Source organism: Toxorhynchites rutilus, chromosome 3, assembly GCF_029784135.1.
Source record: "Toxorhynchites rutilus septentrionalis strain SRP chromosome 3, ASM2978413v1, whole genome shotgun sequence".
NCBI lineage: Eukaryota > Metazoa > Arthropoda > Insecta > Diptera > Culicidae > Toxorhynchites > Toxorhynchites rutilus.
Genome location: NC_073746.1, coordinates 64,899,145 through 64,912,574, shown reverse-complemented (window position 1 = coordinate 64,912,574; position 13,430 = coordinate 64,899,145). Strand labels below are relative to the sequence as shown.

The 13,430-nt window shown below is 48.7% G+C and overlaps 1 protein-coding gene across 1 annotated transcript; it reads left to right on the top strand.

Annotated features, from left to right (window-relative positions):
* Positions 1–1,997: 1,997 nt before the first annotated feature.
* LOC129773194 (DNA replication ATP-dependent helicase/nuclease DNA2-like) lies at positions 1,998–4,459 on the top strand. Its single transcript, XM_055776783.1, is given in 2 exon segments — positions 1,998–3,785; positions 3,787–4,459. Coding segments are annotated over 2 exon segments (2,307 nt in total). The 5' UTR covers positions 1,998–2,151.
* Positions 4,460–13,430: the final 8,971 nt, after the last annotated feature.

Sequence of the window (13,430 nt, the reverse complement as noted above, 5' to 3'; positions counted from 1 at the left end):
ACTACATATCTGGTAGCTACAGTTCACACCTTGTATCGTTCCGGCATGCCACAATATCACAGATAGTAATGTCAAGATATGCCACCGTTTCCTTTTGCTTGACTGTTCAAATATTTAACTGCCATTTCCTCCACTCTTTTTTTATTTTGAATTTTTGTGCGAACCTATTTGCAAATTTATTAGATTCGACGTGTAATTTACACGCGCCAGCAATTCTGCTCCTAATCTCATCCGTCCGTTTTGGTGTTCAATGAAAATAATGTTCCTTTACCGGCCGATCATTCTAAATTTTGTGCTTCTCACGGAAAACGGTTCACTTATTGGGGCCACTCTACATCGCTTTGTGTCAATAAATTTAGGAATATATTATTTTAGGATACCAGCGTTTATTTATACGCATCCGCGGAAATGTTAATTCGCTTTTTAGTTTTTTAGTGGATGAATTATTTCACTATATTAGCAAACATTACTCGCTTCTTGAACTTGACCACAGCCGAGCCTCGATCAAATCGACCATTAGCGCACTAACCTGACTAACTGCGCCCCCCCCCCCCTTACCTACCGAGCACTACCGCGATTTACGCGCTACAACTCAATCATAATAAAATGGTCATAATTTTCAATTCCAATATAGTCTTAGCACGCTGAGCGGAATGAAGGCGTCGAAGTTGAACCCCTTGGATGGAGCAAAACGAGATGGAGAGCAGCAGGAAAAAAAAAGAATCAGAACATTGGCGACTAGAATTCCTTCCAGTCATTCATGATAGTTAGACTGGGGAAAAAGGCGTTCGAGTGAAACAAAAAAGGAAGGGTGGAATGGAATTTAGAACGTATCGGATACCATTAGGCTAGTGAATTGTTTTTGCAGATGGATGCAGAGCGGAGTTCTAATCCAGCATATAGAACGAATAGTGCCGGTTTCGAAGCTTGAGGAGGAATCGACCTGAACGGTGTGGGTGACGGAAGGGGCAATTTCTCAATCAAGTCACAATCTGTGTGATATGGACTTCTGGGGAGATTGAAAAATAGAGCACTTGCGACTATTACAGAAAAAAATGTGTAAAATTGAGTTGAATAAAACTCGGTCTCAACCAAATGCATCGTGTATAAAATCTACTGAAGATTCATTTAGATCTTTGGTTCAAAAGCGACCGAAGCGAGCGAAATCATTCAAATCACAATCACTCGACGATTGAATACTTATTTTTCATACAAATCAAGCAAGTGATCTTCGACTGAGAGTATGTATAATTTGTATAATTTGTATCGAAGAAAAAAAAAACAGAAAAGTAACTAACAAATTTTCTATGCAGCATCACGCACACATAAGAAATTTGAAGAAAGTTCTTTAATACAAATATTTGGTAGTAGGTAGTTGGTAGTTTTGGAGAGTAGAGAGTAGAGAGTAGAGAGTAGAGAGTAGAGAGAAGAGAGTAGAGAGTAGAGAGTAGAGAGTAGAGAGTAGAGAGTAGAGAGTAGAGAGTAGAGAGTAGAGAGTAGAGAGTAGAGAGTAGAGAGTAGAGAGTAGAGAGTAGAGAGTAGAGAGTAGAGAGTAGAGAGTAGAGAGTAGAGAGTAGAGAGTAGAGAGTAGAGAGTAGAGAGTAGAGAGTAGAGAGTAGAGAGTAGAGAGTAGAGAGTAGAGAGTAGAGAGTAGAGAGTCTTCAATTTTGGATGCTCCAGAAGAGCGGTCGCGTTTTTGCTTCGCGGGTGAATTAGTGTCGGAAAAGTTTTTGCTCGAAAAAGGGTTTTTAACCGTTGAGAGTTTTGTCGATCCCTACGCGGGGAAATTATGTAGTGGTGCCGCGATCAGTTTTGGGCAGAGCTACGCGACAGACAGGAGCGTCACGGAGGAGGACGCTGAGTGGATGTCCACGGATTGCCGGCGCTCAAGGTCGGTGGAGCGAGAACCAGGATACGAGGAGGATCGCACCGACGAAACGCCGGAGGATAATCAGCACAGTGGTGGACGTCCACCAAATTCATCCGTCCGGAATTAAACGAGATCCGGCCAGAGGATCCGGTATCTTCAACTGGAAAGGGGATCCACGGAACGGCTCCGTATACTTATTATGCACACCAGTGCGGATTATTTATAACGGTGCTGCGTGTTGATCGTTCGGTACATTTGTACGATTTGCACATTGTAACTCGATGGACGGAAAACGGGCGTTTAAAAGAAATAAGTCGAATGTTTCTAATTCCGATACCGACGAGAATGAATACGATGATGTGGGCAAAATACAACCTTCCGTGAAAAGAAATAAATGTTTGCCGAAGCTGGACGTTACCGGTTATACCACGGAAATAGGTTCGAGAATGAATAAAATTACCAAACAAATCGACCACTTGGAAAATTTTTTTGATGAGGATGACGATTTTTTTGAAAATGCTCTAAACGAAGCTGAGCAATACACCCTCGATCTCAGTACCTGGAAACGATGCAAAATTATTTCCGTTTTGCATGAAGCGCGATGCATGATTCTTACTGTAGAGGAAAAAAGCAGTGGAGCAAAAGCAAAATGTTGCATCGAGCCTCCGTGGACAGCATTACATATCCAGGAAGGAGATGTCGTTTCACTTAGTGGACATTTCGACACATCTAGTAACTTGTATAAAATTACCTCCAATGGTGGAATGTTAGTCACCGATCCGGACCACCTTGTCTCGGGTACATCTGTGGTGTGAGCTCTTTACTGTCAACGAAGAGGCGTCCTGCAGGAACGGTTCAGGGGAATTGATTCTGATAATAAAATCATGACTGTGGGTACGATAATCCACGAGCTGCTACAGAAGATACTCAGAGATCAGCTAACAAGTATCGATGATATCAAAATGCTGGGAAAGAAATACGTCAACTCTAAAGAAATTGCACATATGCTCTATGCTTGTGAAATGAGCCAAGCAGATGCCTCGAAAGAATTGGAGCAGTTTTATCCTAAAATTTTTGACTTCTTAAGAAAACACGTTTCTTACAATCAGACATCATCGAACAGCAAATCAGATCTACAGATCAACACTATAAAAGATATTGAGGAGAATGTCTGGTGTCATCAGTTGGGTTTGAAGGGTAAAATTGACGTGACAGTTAAAGCAAGATGTTCCCCGCAAGAGCAGTTCCAGCTGATGCCTCTAGAATTGAAGACAGGCCGAGCGAGCTTCTCCGCAGAGCACAAAGGACAGATAGTGCTTTACGAAATGATGATGAATCTTGTTGGCCATCACGTGGAGAAGGGTATTTTGCTGTATCTGCGAGAGGGGAAATGTGCCCCAGTGTTAAGTAACCGTAACATGAAACGTGATTTGATTATGTTACGAAACGAAGTTGCTTATTATTTATCGAAAGGACTTCCAAATATTACCAGTGATAGTTTCAACATTTCCAAAGATATATTGCCACTCCCAGAACCGTTGAACAACCGACATGTTTGTTCGCGTTGTCCATATAGTGTCCTCTGTACAGCATACCTCAAACGCGAAGAAAGAAATCTTTCGGATGATCACGCTATTAAACTGATTGCTGATGAATCGTTGAGCCATTTGACGGACAAGCACATAGATTATTTCATTCATTGGGCTGGTCTTATCTTCCTCGAGCACGAAGAATCTAGAAGAAATTTCAAGCTGAAGCATCTATGGACAAAAACCCTAGAGGTTCGTATGGAAATGAAGCGAGCTGTTACAAACCTCAAGCTCACTGGTCGAGTAATTAGAATAGGAGATGAGTATTTTCATACTTTCCAGCAGAACTTTGACCACAGAGATGCTAGTAACCACGATGTAAGTTCGTTATTTTGGTTTGGATGAGTACTTGATATGCAGTACTTCCAAGAGAATTGCAGTAGCGGCCGGTCGGGTCATTGCGATTGGTAAACAAGATGTTACTATGTGTTTGGAACGTGACCTTAGTCATACTTTTTCAATGGACGAACAATTTATTCTGGACAAGTACGAATCACAAACAAGCATGACATTTAATTTGACCAACATCGGAGTGCTATTGGATAATACCGAGCGATCAGACATTCTGAGGCGTATTATTGTTGATAAAGAAAAACCCACCTTCACACGAAGTGTATCTTCGCTTGTGACTGCCACTGCCAAGGATATCCTGAAAGATTTAAACAAACATCAGAAAATCGCTATACTAACAGCGATTGGAACCAAAAGCTATTGTCTCTTCAAGGGTCTCCCGGGAACTGGGAAAACTCAAACTGTGATCGCCCTAATTCGTCTTCTGGTAGCAATGGACAATTCAGTACTAATCACCAGCAACACGCATTCCGCAGTTGATAACATACTGAAGCGATTAATGTTTCATAATGTTAGATTTATTCGACTTGGTAATGTCTCCAGAATCGATCCAGCAATAAAACAATTCTCAGAACAAACACTAACAGAAAACTGCACAACTCCCGAGGAGCTTACGGCCATCTACAACTCGTTTGTACACTTGTTATGAAACTCCAGGAACACTATTACCATAAGGGGCTGTCCACATACCACGTGGACAGACAAAGCACGATTTTAGACTCCCCTCCCCCTCCGTGTACAAGCGTGGACATTGACTATACCCCGTGGAGCCGTGGAGCTGCCGGCCTAGAATAGCACTTCGGGTCTACGTCCCTGTCCCTGTCGTAGAAGGCGACTAATCGGGTGACAACGCGAGTAAGGGCGCGGTAAAGCCTATGGAGAATGCACGGGGGAAATACCGTGTACAGGAGCAACGAGAGGAGTGCCGAGCACATCAGGATCGACGCCAGTAAGATCCTGATTACGACATACAGGTATGACATGGAAAACGGACAAGACACGAAAACGGATAAAATGCGATGCTAAAAGCCGACAGTCGTGCTATTCTGCTCCCTGAGTAAGGAAGGGTGACACCTACCTGAAATGGCGTGTGGGTTAATAGTACGGTTGCCCCCGTCCCGGTAACAACTTGGCAAGTCTTCGGGTACGTTCGATGCTCGTCTAGGCCTTGGCACTAGGTACTAGGCATCAGATGTCACATTCTTGACTTGCGCTGATCCGGCTCTGAACACGGTCCCCATGAAGGACCGTGTCAACCCCTGCATGGCCTCACTGCTTGCATAGATAACCATGGGATCACAAAAAGGCGACTATGTACAACGAGCGGAGATAGCGGCCCGAAGTTGGGACCCAACCAAAATGGAGACAACCTACAAAACCAACGAAGAACGAAGAGAGAGTATGATGGATACAGGTGACCAAGCCAACGCGTTCATTCGTAGTAAAAAGCTTCTGCGATCGCCAATACTCAAACAAGTGGAAACACCAGGCCCTAGCGGCAGTAATGGAGGAATACCTGAGACCCAGCAAAGTCGGGGGATCAATCCCCTGTTCCTGCCAAAGTCCAGCGGTAGTTTAACCCAGGAAGGAGGGCTGACTGGAGATAGCATCCTGAGCACGATCATGTTGAGGGTCAAAGAACTCGACACCTTCGTGCAGGACAAACCCAACGTGCATAAGGAGATCAAGACCAGGATGTCGGGTATAAGATCTCTCTTGGGACGAGCTTTGAAGGAGCACGATGGACTCGTCGAAAGGACGAAAACCGCCGAGAAGGCACTCGCAGAAGCGTTGCAAAGAGTTGCAGCTGGACAGGTGACGCCAAAGATTCGTCGAAACCGTTCGGAAAAAAGAAAAAAGGATTCACCAGCAGAAGAAGAAATGTTCAAAAAACGCAAGGACGATCACGACAACGATGATCAAGACGATAGTGCCGCCCAGAGCGACAGCGAAGAGCTGGGTGACAGCGATGACCAGATCAGCACCGATAGCAAGAGAAACGACTGGAGCACGGTTACGAAAAGAAACAAGAAAAAACAAAGGAACGAAGAAAAAGAGAGGGAGAGAAAAGTGAAAATAGTGGAAAAAAATAAGAAAGAGAATGAAAAGTGGCAGGGGCCAAAAGACAAGAAGCCTAATCCTCGGCGGGCGAGAGACAAAGGCGATGCACTCATCGTCGAAGCGAAGGGCAACGTATCATACGCTGATCTCTTTAAAAAAATGCGAGAGGACCCTGGCCTCAAGAAACTGGAGGAGAGCGTGGTGAAGTCCAGGCGCACCCAGAACGGCGAAATGCTGTTCGAGCTGAAGAGAGACCCAGAAATCAGGAGCTCAGCATTCAAGGATCTTGTAGAAAGGGTTCTCGGCGATGGAGCGAACGTAAGGGCCTTATCCTCCGAGGCATCGATAGAATGCAGAAACCTCAGTCTGTTCACCACCGAGATAGACCTACGTCAGAAGTTGGAGGAGGAAAACATCCTGGGCAAAGTTCCGATGAAAATCCGACTACGAAAGGCGTATCGCGGGACGCAGACCGCAACGATTCGTCTCTCAACGGACGCAGCGAACAAGTTACTGAATGTTTGATGTTTCAAGTGTTTAAACTTCGGCCACCTGGCGAAAGGCTGCTTGGGGCCAGATAGATCCAAACTGTGCAGGAAATGCGGAATAGAGGGACACTTTGCCAGCGACTGCAAGGGAAAACCAAGGTGTATGCTCTGCGAAAAAGAGGACAGTAATGACCATATGACGGGAGGCTTTAATTGCCCTGTGTACAAACAGGCGAGGGCAAGCCAACAGTGATGGAGATAACCCAAATTAATCTCAACCATTGTGACATCGCACAGCAACTGTTGTGGCAGTCAACGACAGAAACAAAATGTGATGTCGCAATTATCGCGGAGCCGTATCGCGTTCCCCCCGGTAACGGTAATTGGGTGACGGATAGAGTAGGAATGGCCGCCATCCAGGTCATGGGCCGATATCCCATTCAGGAGGTAGTTTCGAGGTCTCGCGAGGGTTTCGTGATCACAAAGATCAACGGAATTTTTATCTGCAGTTGCTACGCACCTCCCAGATGGACGATGGACCAGTTCCACTATATGCTGGATGTCCTCACCGAGGAGCTCGCCGAACGAAAACCAGTCGTTATAGGAGGGGATTTCAATGCTTGGGCAGTAGAGTGGGGAAGCAGATGCACCAACGCGAGAGGGACTAGTTTACTAGAAGCTCTAGCCAAGTTGGATGTTACCCTGTGCAACGAGGGCACCACTAGTACCTTCCGCTGAGAGGGTCGAGAGTCCATCATCGACTTGACTTTCTGCAGTCCTTCGTTAATGACGAAAATGAGGTGGAGGGTATGTGAAGGATACATCCACAGTGATCATCAAGCCATCCGTTATACCATTGGCCAACGAAACTCCGTGGCAGTACGGATAAATAGGACATGCCCGCGCAGGTGGAAGACAAAAACCTTTGACAAGGACCTTTTCATCGAAGCACTACGCGTGGAAAGCGACGTCTTGAACATGAACGCGGATGAACTGACGGAAACGCTAGCAACAGCATGTGATATAACAATGCCAAGAAAAAGGGAACCCAGGTATAAGCGACCTCCAGCCTATTGGTGGAGCGAGGCACTTGGCGTGCTTCGGGCCAACTGCCTTAGCGCCAGAAGACGTTTCCAACGGTCAAGCATAGACACCAGAGAAGAGCGGAGAGTGGAATTCAGAGAGGCTAGATCCAGTCTTAAACGGGCGATTAAGCGGAGCAAATCTAATTGCTTCAGGGAGTTATGTCGGGACGTGGACGTCAATCCATGGGGCAATGCTTACCGAATGGTGATGGCGAAGCTCAGGGGCCCAACGACACCTTCCGAAATGTGTCCCGAAAAATTAAAAATTATCGTGGAAGGGTTATTTCCGCAGCACGACCCAACGACCTGGCCACCCACGCCATATGGAGAGGATGAGGATAGCATCGAACGCAGAGATGTAACGAACGATGAGCTAGTTGCAGCTATCAAACGCCTAAAAACGAAGAAAGCGCCTGGCCCAGATGGAATCCCCAACGTAGCTTTGAAAGCGGCAGTCCTAGCATTCCCTGATATGTTCAGGACAGCCATGCAGAAGTGTCTAGACGAATGCTACTTTCCGGATCGATGGAAGGTACAACAGCTAGTACTACTGCCCAAGCCAGGAAAGACGCCGGGTGGTCCAGCATCGTATAGACCCATATGCCTGTTGGATGCCTGTTGGAAACTTTTGGAGAGAATCATCCTTAATAGGCTGACGGAATGCACGGAGGGAGTTCATGGACTGTCCGATAATCAATTCGGATTTCGGAAAGGGAGATCCACGGTAGATGCCATTCGCATAGTGGTCGAAAGAGCCAGCAGAGCATCCAAACAGAAGCTCAGAGGAAATCGATACTGCGCAGTGATAACGATCGACGTTAAGAACGCGTTCAATAGTGCCAGCTGGGAGGCCATCGCGACTGCGCTCCACACGATGAAAGTCCCAGACTACCTGTGTAGAATACTGAGAAGCTACTTCGAGAACCGTGTGCTGGTGTACGAGACAAACACGGGCCAGGCGCAGATTAAAACTACGGCGGGAGTTCCGCAGGGCTCTATCCTGGGCCCATCGCTCTGGAACAGTATGTACGATGGTGTACTAAAACTGAATCTGCCCAGAGGTGTGGAGATCATTGGCTTCGCGGATGACATCGTTATTCTCGCGACAGGGGAATCTTTGGAACGGGTCGAAATGCTCGCGACCGAGTCGATAGACATGATCGGAAGGTGGATGCAAAGTGTGAAACTGCAGATAACCCACCACAAGACGGAAATGCTGATTGTCAGCAACCGCAGGGCGGTGCAACGTGCAGAAATCACAATTGGAGAGCACTCGATAACCTCGAAGCGAGACCTAAAATACCTGGGGGTGCAGATCGACGATCGACTGAACTTCAACAGTCACGTCGACTACGCTTGTAAAAAAGCAACGAAGGCAATCAATGCACTGACACGAATCATGCCCAACAACTTTGGCCCAAGCAGCAGCAAGAGGCACCTCTTGGCTAGTGTCTCCTCATCGACACTACGTTACGGTGGTCCAGCCTGGATCGCGGCGTTAGAAACTCAGCGGAACACGAAGAGGCTGAATAGTACGTACCGGCTCATGGCGATGCGAGTCGCGAGTGCGTACAGAACCGTGTCAACAGAAGCGGTCTACGTCATAGCCAGGTTGGTCCCCATAGACATCATCTTGGCGGAGGACAGCGAGTGCTATAGGAGGAGGGGAACCAGAGGAATCCGGAATCTAATGAGGGCGGAGTCGATGGCTAGGTGGCAGCAAGAGTGGAGTGCCGCGCAAAACGGCAGGTGGACGCACAGGCTCATACCGACACTAATGGGCTGGGTGAACAGGAAACACGGAGAGGTAAATTTCCATCTAACGCAGTTTTTGTCTGGTCATGGCTGCTTCAGGCAGTATCTGCACCGGTTCGGACACGCAAGATCGCCTCTTTGTCCGGAGTGTGGAAATGTGGAGGAAACACCGGAACACATCGTATTCGAATGTCCCAGATTCACCACAGTGCGCGAGGGGCTGCCTACCCTTCATGCTGGGAACATCGTGGAGGAAATGTGTCGTGACGATGGCACCTGGAACGCAGTAAACAGTGCAATCGTACATATCATGTCCGAGCTACAGCGGAAGTGGAGGACCGATCAGCATGCGGATAACGCCTGACCATAAGAGATGAATAATCGAGACGGCTGTAGTACCGGATAGTCCCCCCCCGAGAGCCGCCGTGACGGAGTGCGCGTCATGTTGGAGGGCACTACCTAATCGGCGCTCCGCTGGGAAGAGAAATCCTGCGAGGGTGACTGTGACGGGGCGCGCGTCAAGTTGGAGGGCGCTTCCTAATCGGTGCACGTCTCGACAGGTAACCGGATACTGCCACGGAGAACAGCAAAAATGCCTGCCTGGCAACGCCTGATCGTGGCCTGGATGGAGAAACACCGCGAAGGATGAAGCCGTGATCAAAATGGTGTATACCCCACGAGAGTAGCTGTGACGAAGTGCGCGTCATGTAGGAGGGCACTACCTAATCGGCACTCCGCTGGGAAGAGAACTCCTGCGAGGGTGATTGTGACGGGGCGCGCGTCAAGTTGGAGGGCGCTTCCTAATCGGTGCACGTCTCGACAGGTGAGAAATCCCGCGAGGGTGACTGTGACGGGTTGCGCGTCAAGTTGGAGGGCAATTCCGAATCGGTACACGTCTCGACGGGTAAATGGATGCCTGCGAAGAGGACATAAGCGCAGTGGAATGAAAAGCGAATAGAGAGAAAAAATGTTGAGAAAAAGGGAAGGACAACGCTAGTCAGCGTTGAAAACTCGAAGAGTGCATGAGCACAGCCGCCCCCTGAAGTAGTCGCCTAGATGTGGTCCCAGGGGGAATAAGGCAACGAGTAGAGGGCTTGGTTTTTGTGGGTGCGATCCCCACTCGACGTCTGGGTTAACCCTTCCCAGATAAGGCTGGTAGAGCGTTCCTCACCTCTATAAAAAAAAAAAAAAAACGAAGTTCAGTACGGCTGAGCAATTCATTCGCGAGTGGGGCACGCGAATCAGCATCAGTGGAGGCCACAGTACAACAACCCCCTGAGCCGGAAGACCCACAGCCAGATCAACAACTACTACGCGATCTGGTCTTCCATTACGACGAGGCGATCTCACAGTTCCGCGACACGGACCCTTTGTCGCGCCCCAGGATCCCGAAGTTGCAGCATTCCCGCAGGCTGACAAGTGCAGTAAAGCTCATGAACGAGCACGTTCTTCCGCTGCACTTGGTTGATGCTGAGAACATGGAGGAGCTGCAACTGAAAGTTTACTGTGCTGCTGTGGCGACCGCCAAAAGATTAGGATACCGTATTAGGCCAAGAGGCGGACTGCTCCAACATCTCCGTGAAAGGCGTGAGCCTCCATGGCGAAGGAGATTGGAGCAACGGATCCTAAACAAGCGCGCCGCAATTGGAAGACTGATGGCGTACAAAAGAGGCAGCAGATCGGTGAAATTATGTCGCCAAGTTGCTGTGATCGTGCGGCCTACTGAACTTCGCCAGCTGGGAGCTCACCAGCTGACGGAAAAACTCGACACACTGGTACAGCAATTGAGCGTCCTTACAAAACGGCTGAAACGTTACTCTGACTCTGCAAAGCGCCAGGAACAAAATCGGATGTTCAGAGATAACGAGAAAGCGTTCTACGACCACATTAGCGACGAGAAGCCCGACTACCGCGAAGGTTTGCCAGATATTAGCGATGTGACGAACTTCTGGGCTGGTATTTGGGAGACCCCAGTAGAACATCGCGAAGGGCAAATGTGGTTAAGACGGGAGGAGGACAGTTGTGGTGAAATTGGAGAGATGCCAGCTATCATCGTCGGAGAGAACGATGTCCGTGAAGCCTCGCGGTACCTGAGGAACTGGGCAGCACCGGGCCCCGATGGTGTCCAGAACTTTTGGCACAAGAAGCTGATCGTCGCACATCCAAAGATAGCTGAGTGCTTCAACAAGGTGCTACGTGACCCACACAACCTTCCTGAATTCGCCACCCGTGGCGTCACCTTCCTCCTCCCGAAAGACAGCAACACATTGAACCCATCAAAGTACAGACCGATAACGTGCCTATCGAGTCTGTACAAAATACTGAGCAGCATAATTACCGCCAAAGTTTCACTGCGAACAGCATCACATCATCGCAGAAGAGCAGAAAGGATGCAGGAAAAATACGCATGGCTGCAAAGACCAGGCCATCATCGACGCAGCCATAGTCGGCCAGGCGGTATATAACCAGCGGAACCTAAGTATGGCCTACATCGATTACAGGAAGGCTTATGACTCCATACCTCACTCGTTTCTCGTCCGGGTATTGGAGCTCTACAAAATTGATCCCGTCGTCGTTAGGTTCCTGCAGCATGCGATGAGGCAGTGGAGTACGTCTCTGCACCTCAGTGATGGGGAAAATGTGTTGCAGTCTAGAACGCTGCAGATAAAGAGGGGGATATTCCAAGGCGACTCTTTCAGCCCGCTTTGGTTTTGTCTGGCACTGAACCCCCTCAGTAGGACGCTCAATAGAAACGGTCATGGCTATAAAATAAGGTATGGCGACGGCGCCCACGAAGAAGTGACCCATACCTTCTACATGGATGATCTCAAGGTCTACGCTGATTCACGTCAGCGTCTAGGTGTAGCTATCCGGGTTGTCGAAGACATAAGCAGGGACATCTGCATGGAGTTCGGCCTCGACAAGTGCCGCTGTGTCCATCTGCTGAAAGGGCAGCTTACCGAATCCGGAGGTTACGAGGTCTATGACGGCGAGTTCATAAGAGACATGGTTCGTAGCGAATCCTATAAATATCTTGGATTCCGACAGCTCACCGGGATTCGCCACTCCGACATCAAGACGGAGCTGCGAGACAAGTTCTTGAGTCGAGTGAACTGTGTCCTGAGGACTTTCCTCAACGCGGGGAACAAGGTACGCGCGATCAACACATTCGCGGTTCCCCTGCTGACCTTCAGTTTGGGTGTAGTCAAATGGAGCAAAACTGATCTAGAGGACCTTGAGAGGAGGATGAGGAAAGCATTTAAAGAGGCCGGAATGCACCATCCTCAATCGGCACTGGAGAGAGTTTCACTGCCACGCAAAGAAGGGGGACTTGGAATAGTCGACATATCTGCACTGTGTGTTGCCCAGGTACGACAACTGCGCGAGTACTTCGCAGAACGCGCCAACCAAAACACGCTATACCGGGCTGTCTGCGCCGCCGACAGAGGATACAGCGCTCTGCACTTGGCGCAAGCGGAGTACCAACTCAACTGCAATCTGCAGACAGTGGAGGAGAAGATTGCAGCTTGGAAGCAGAAGGCAGTGCATGGTGCCCACCCCCATCAACTGGACCGGCCACACGTCGACAAGGCCGCATCTAATCTGTGGCTAACGCGTGGTGAACTCTCTTCAGTAGTAGAAGCCGACATGATAGCCATCCAGGACAGGATAATGCCGACGAGAAACTGCAGGCGGTACGTCTGGCATCAAGACGTTGATGACATTTGCCGGATGTGCCATCAAGCAGGTGAAAACATAGAGCACATTATGGGAGGCTGTCCCGTTTTGGCCAACGCAGCCTACACCGAGCGCCACAACAACGTGGCCCGTATTGTTCATCGACAACTGGCGCTCCAATGTGCTCTACTGGAAGACAACGTACCAAACTACCGGTACCTGCCTGCACCTGTCCTGGAAAATGACCGTTTCAAGCTGTACTGGGATCGCACTGTTCTGACCGACCTCTCGATCCACCACAACCGCCCAGATATAATGGTTTACGACAAGAGCGACCGCAAAGTCACCATCATCGATGTCGCTATTCCACTGAACCAGAATCTGGAGGAGACCCACGGTCGCAAAATCTGCAAGTACCGACCATTGGCCGTGGAGCTCAAGGAACTGTGGGGGCTAAGGGAGGTCCCAAGAATTGTTCCAGTCGTTCTCTCTGGAACTGGAATTGTCCCGAAGACACTTCTGGAAGCGCTAAAGGTGTTGAATATGGAGAAGG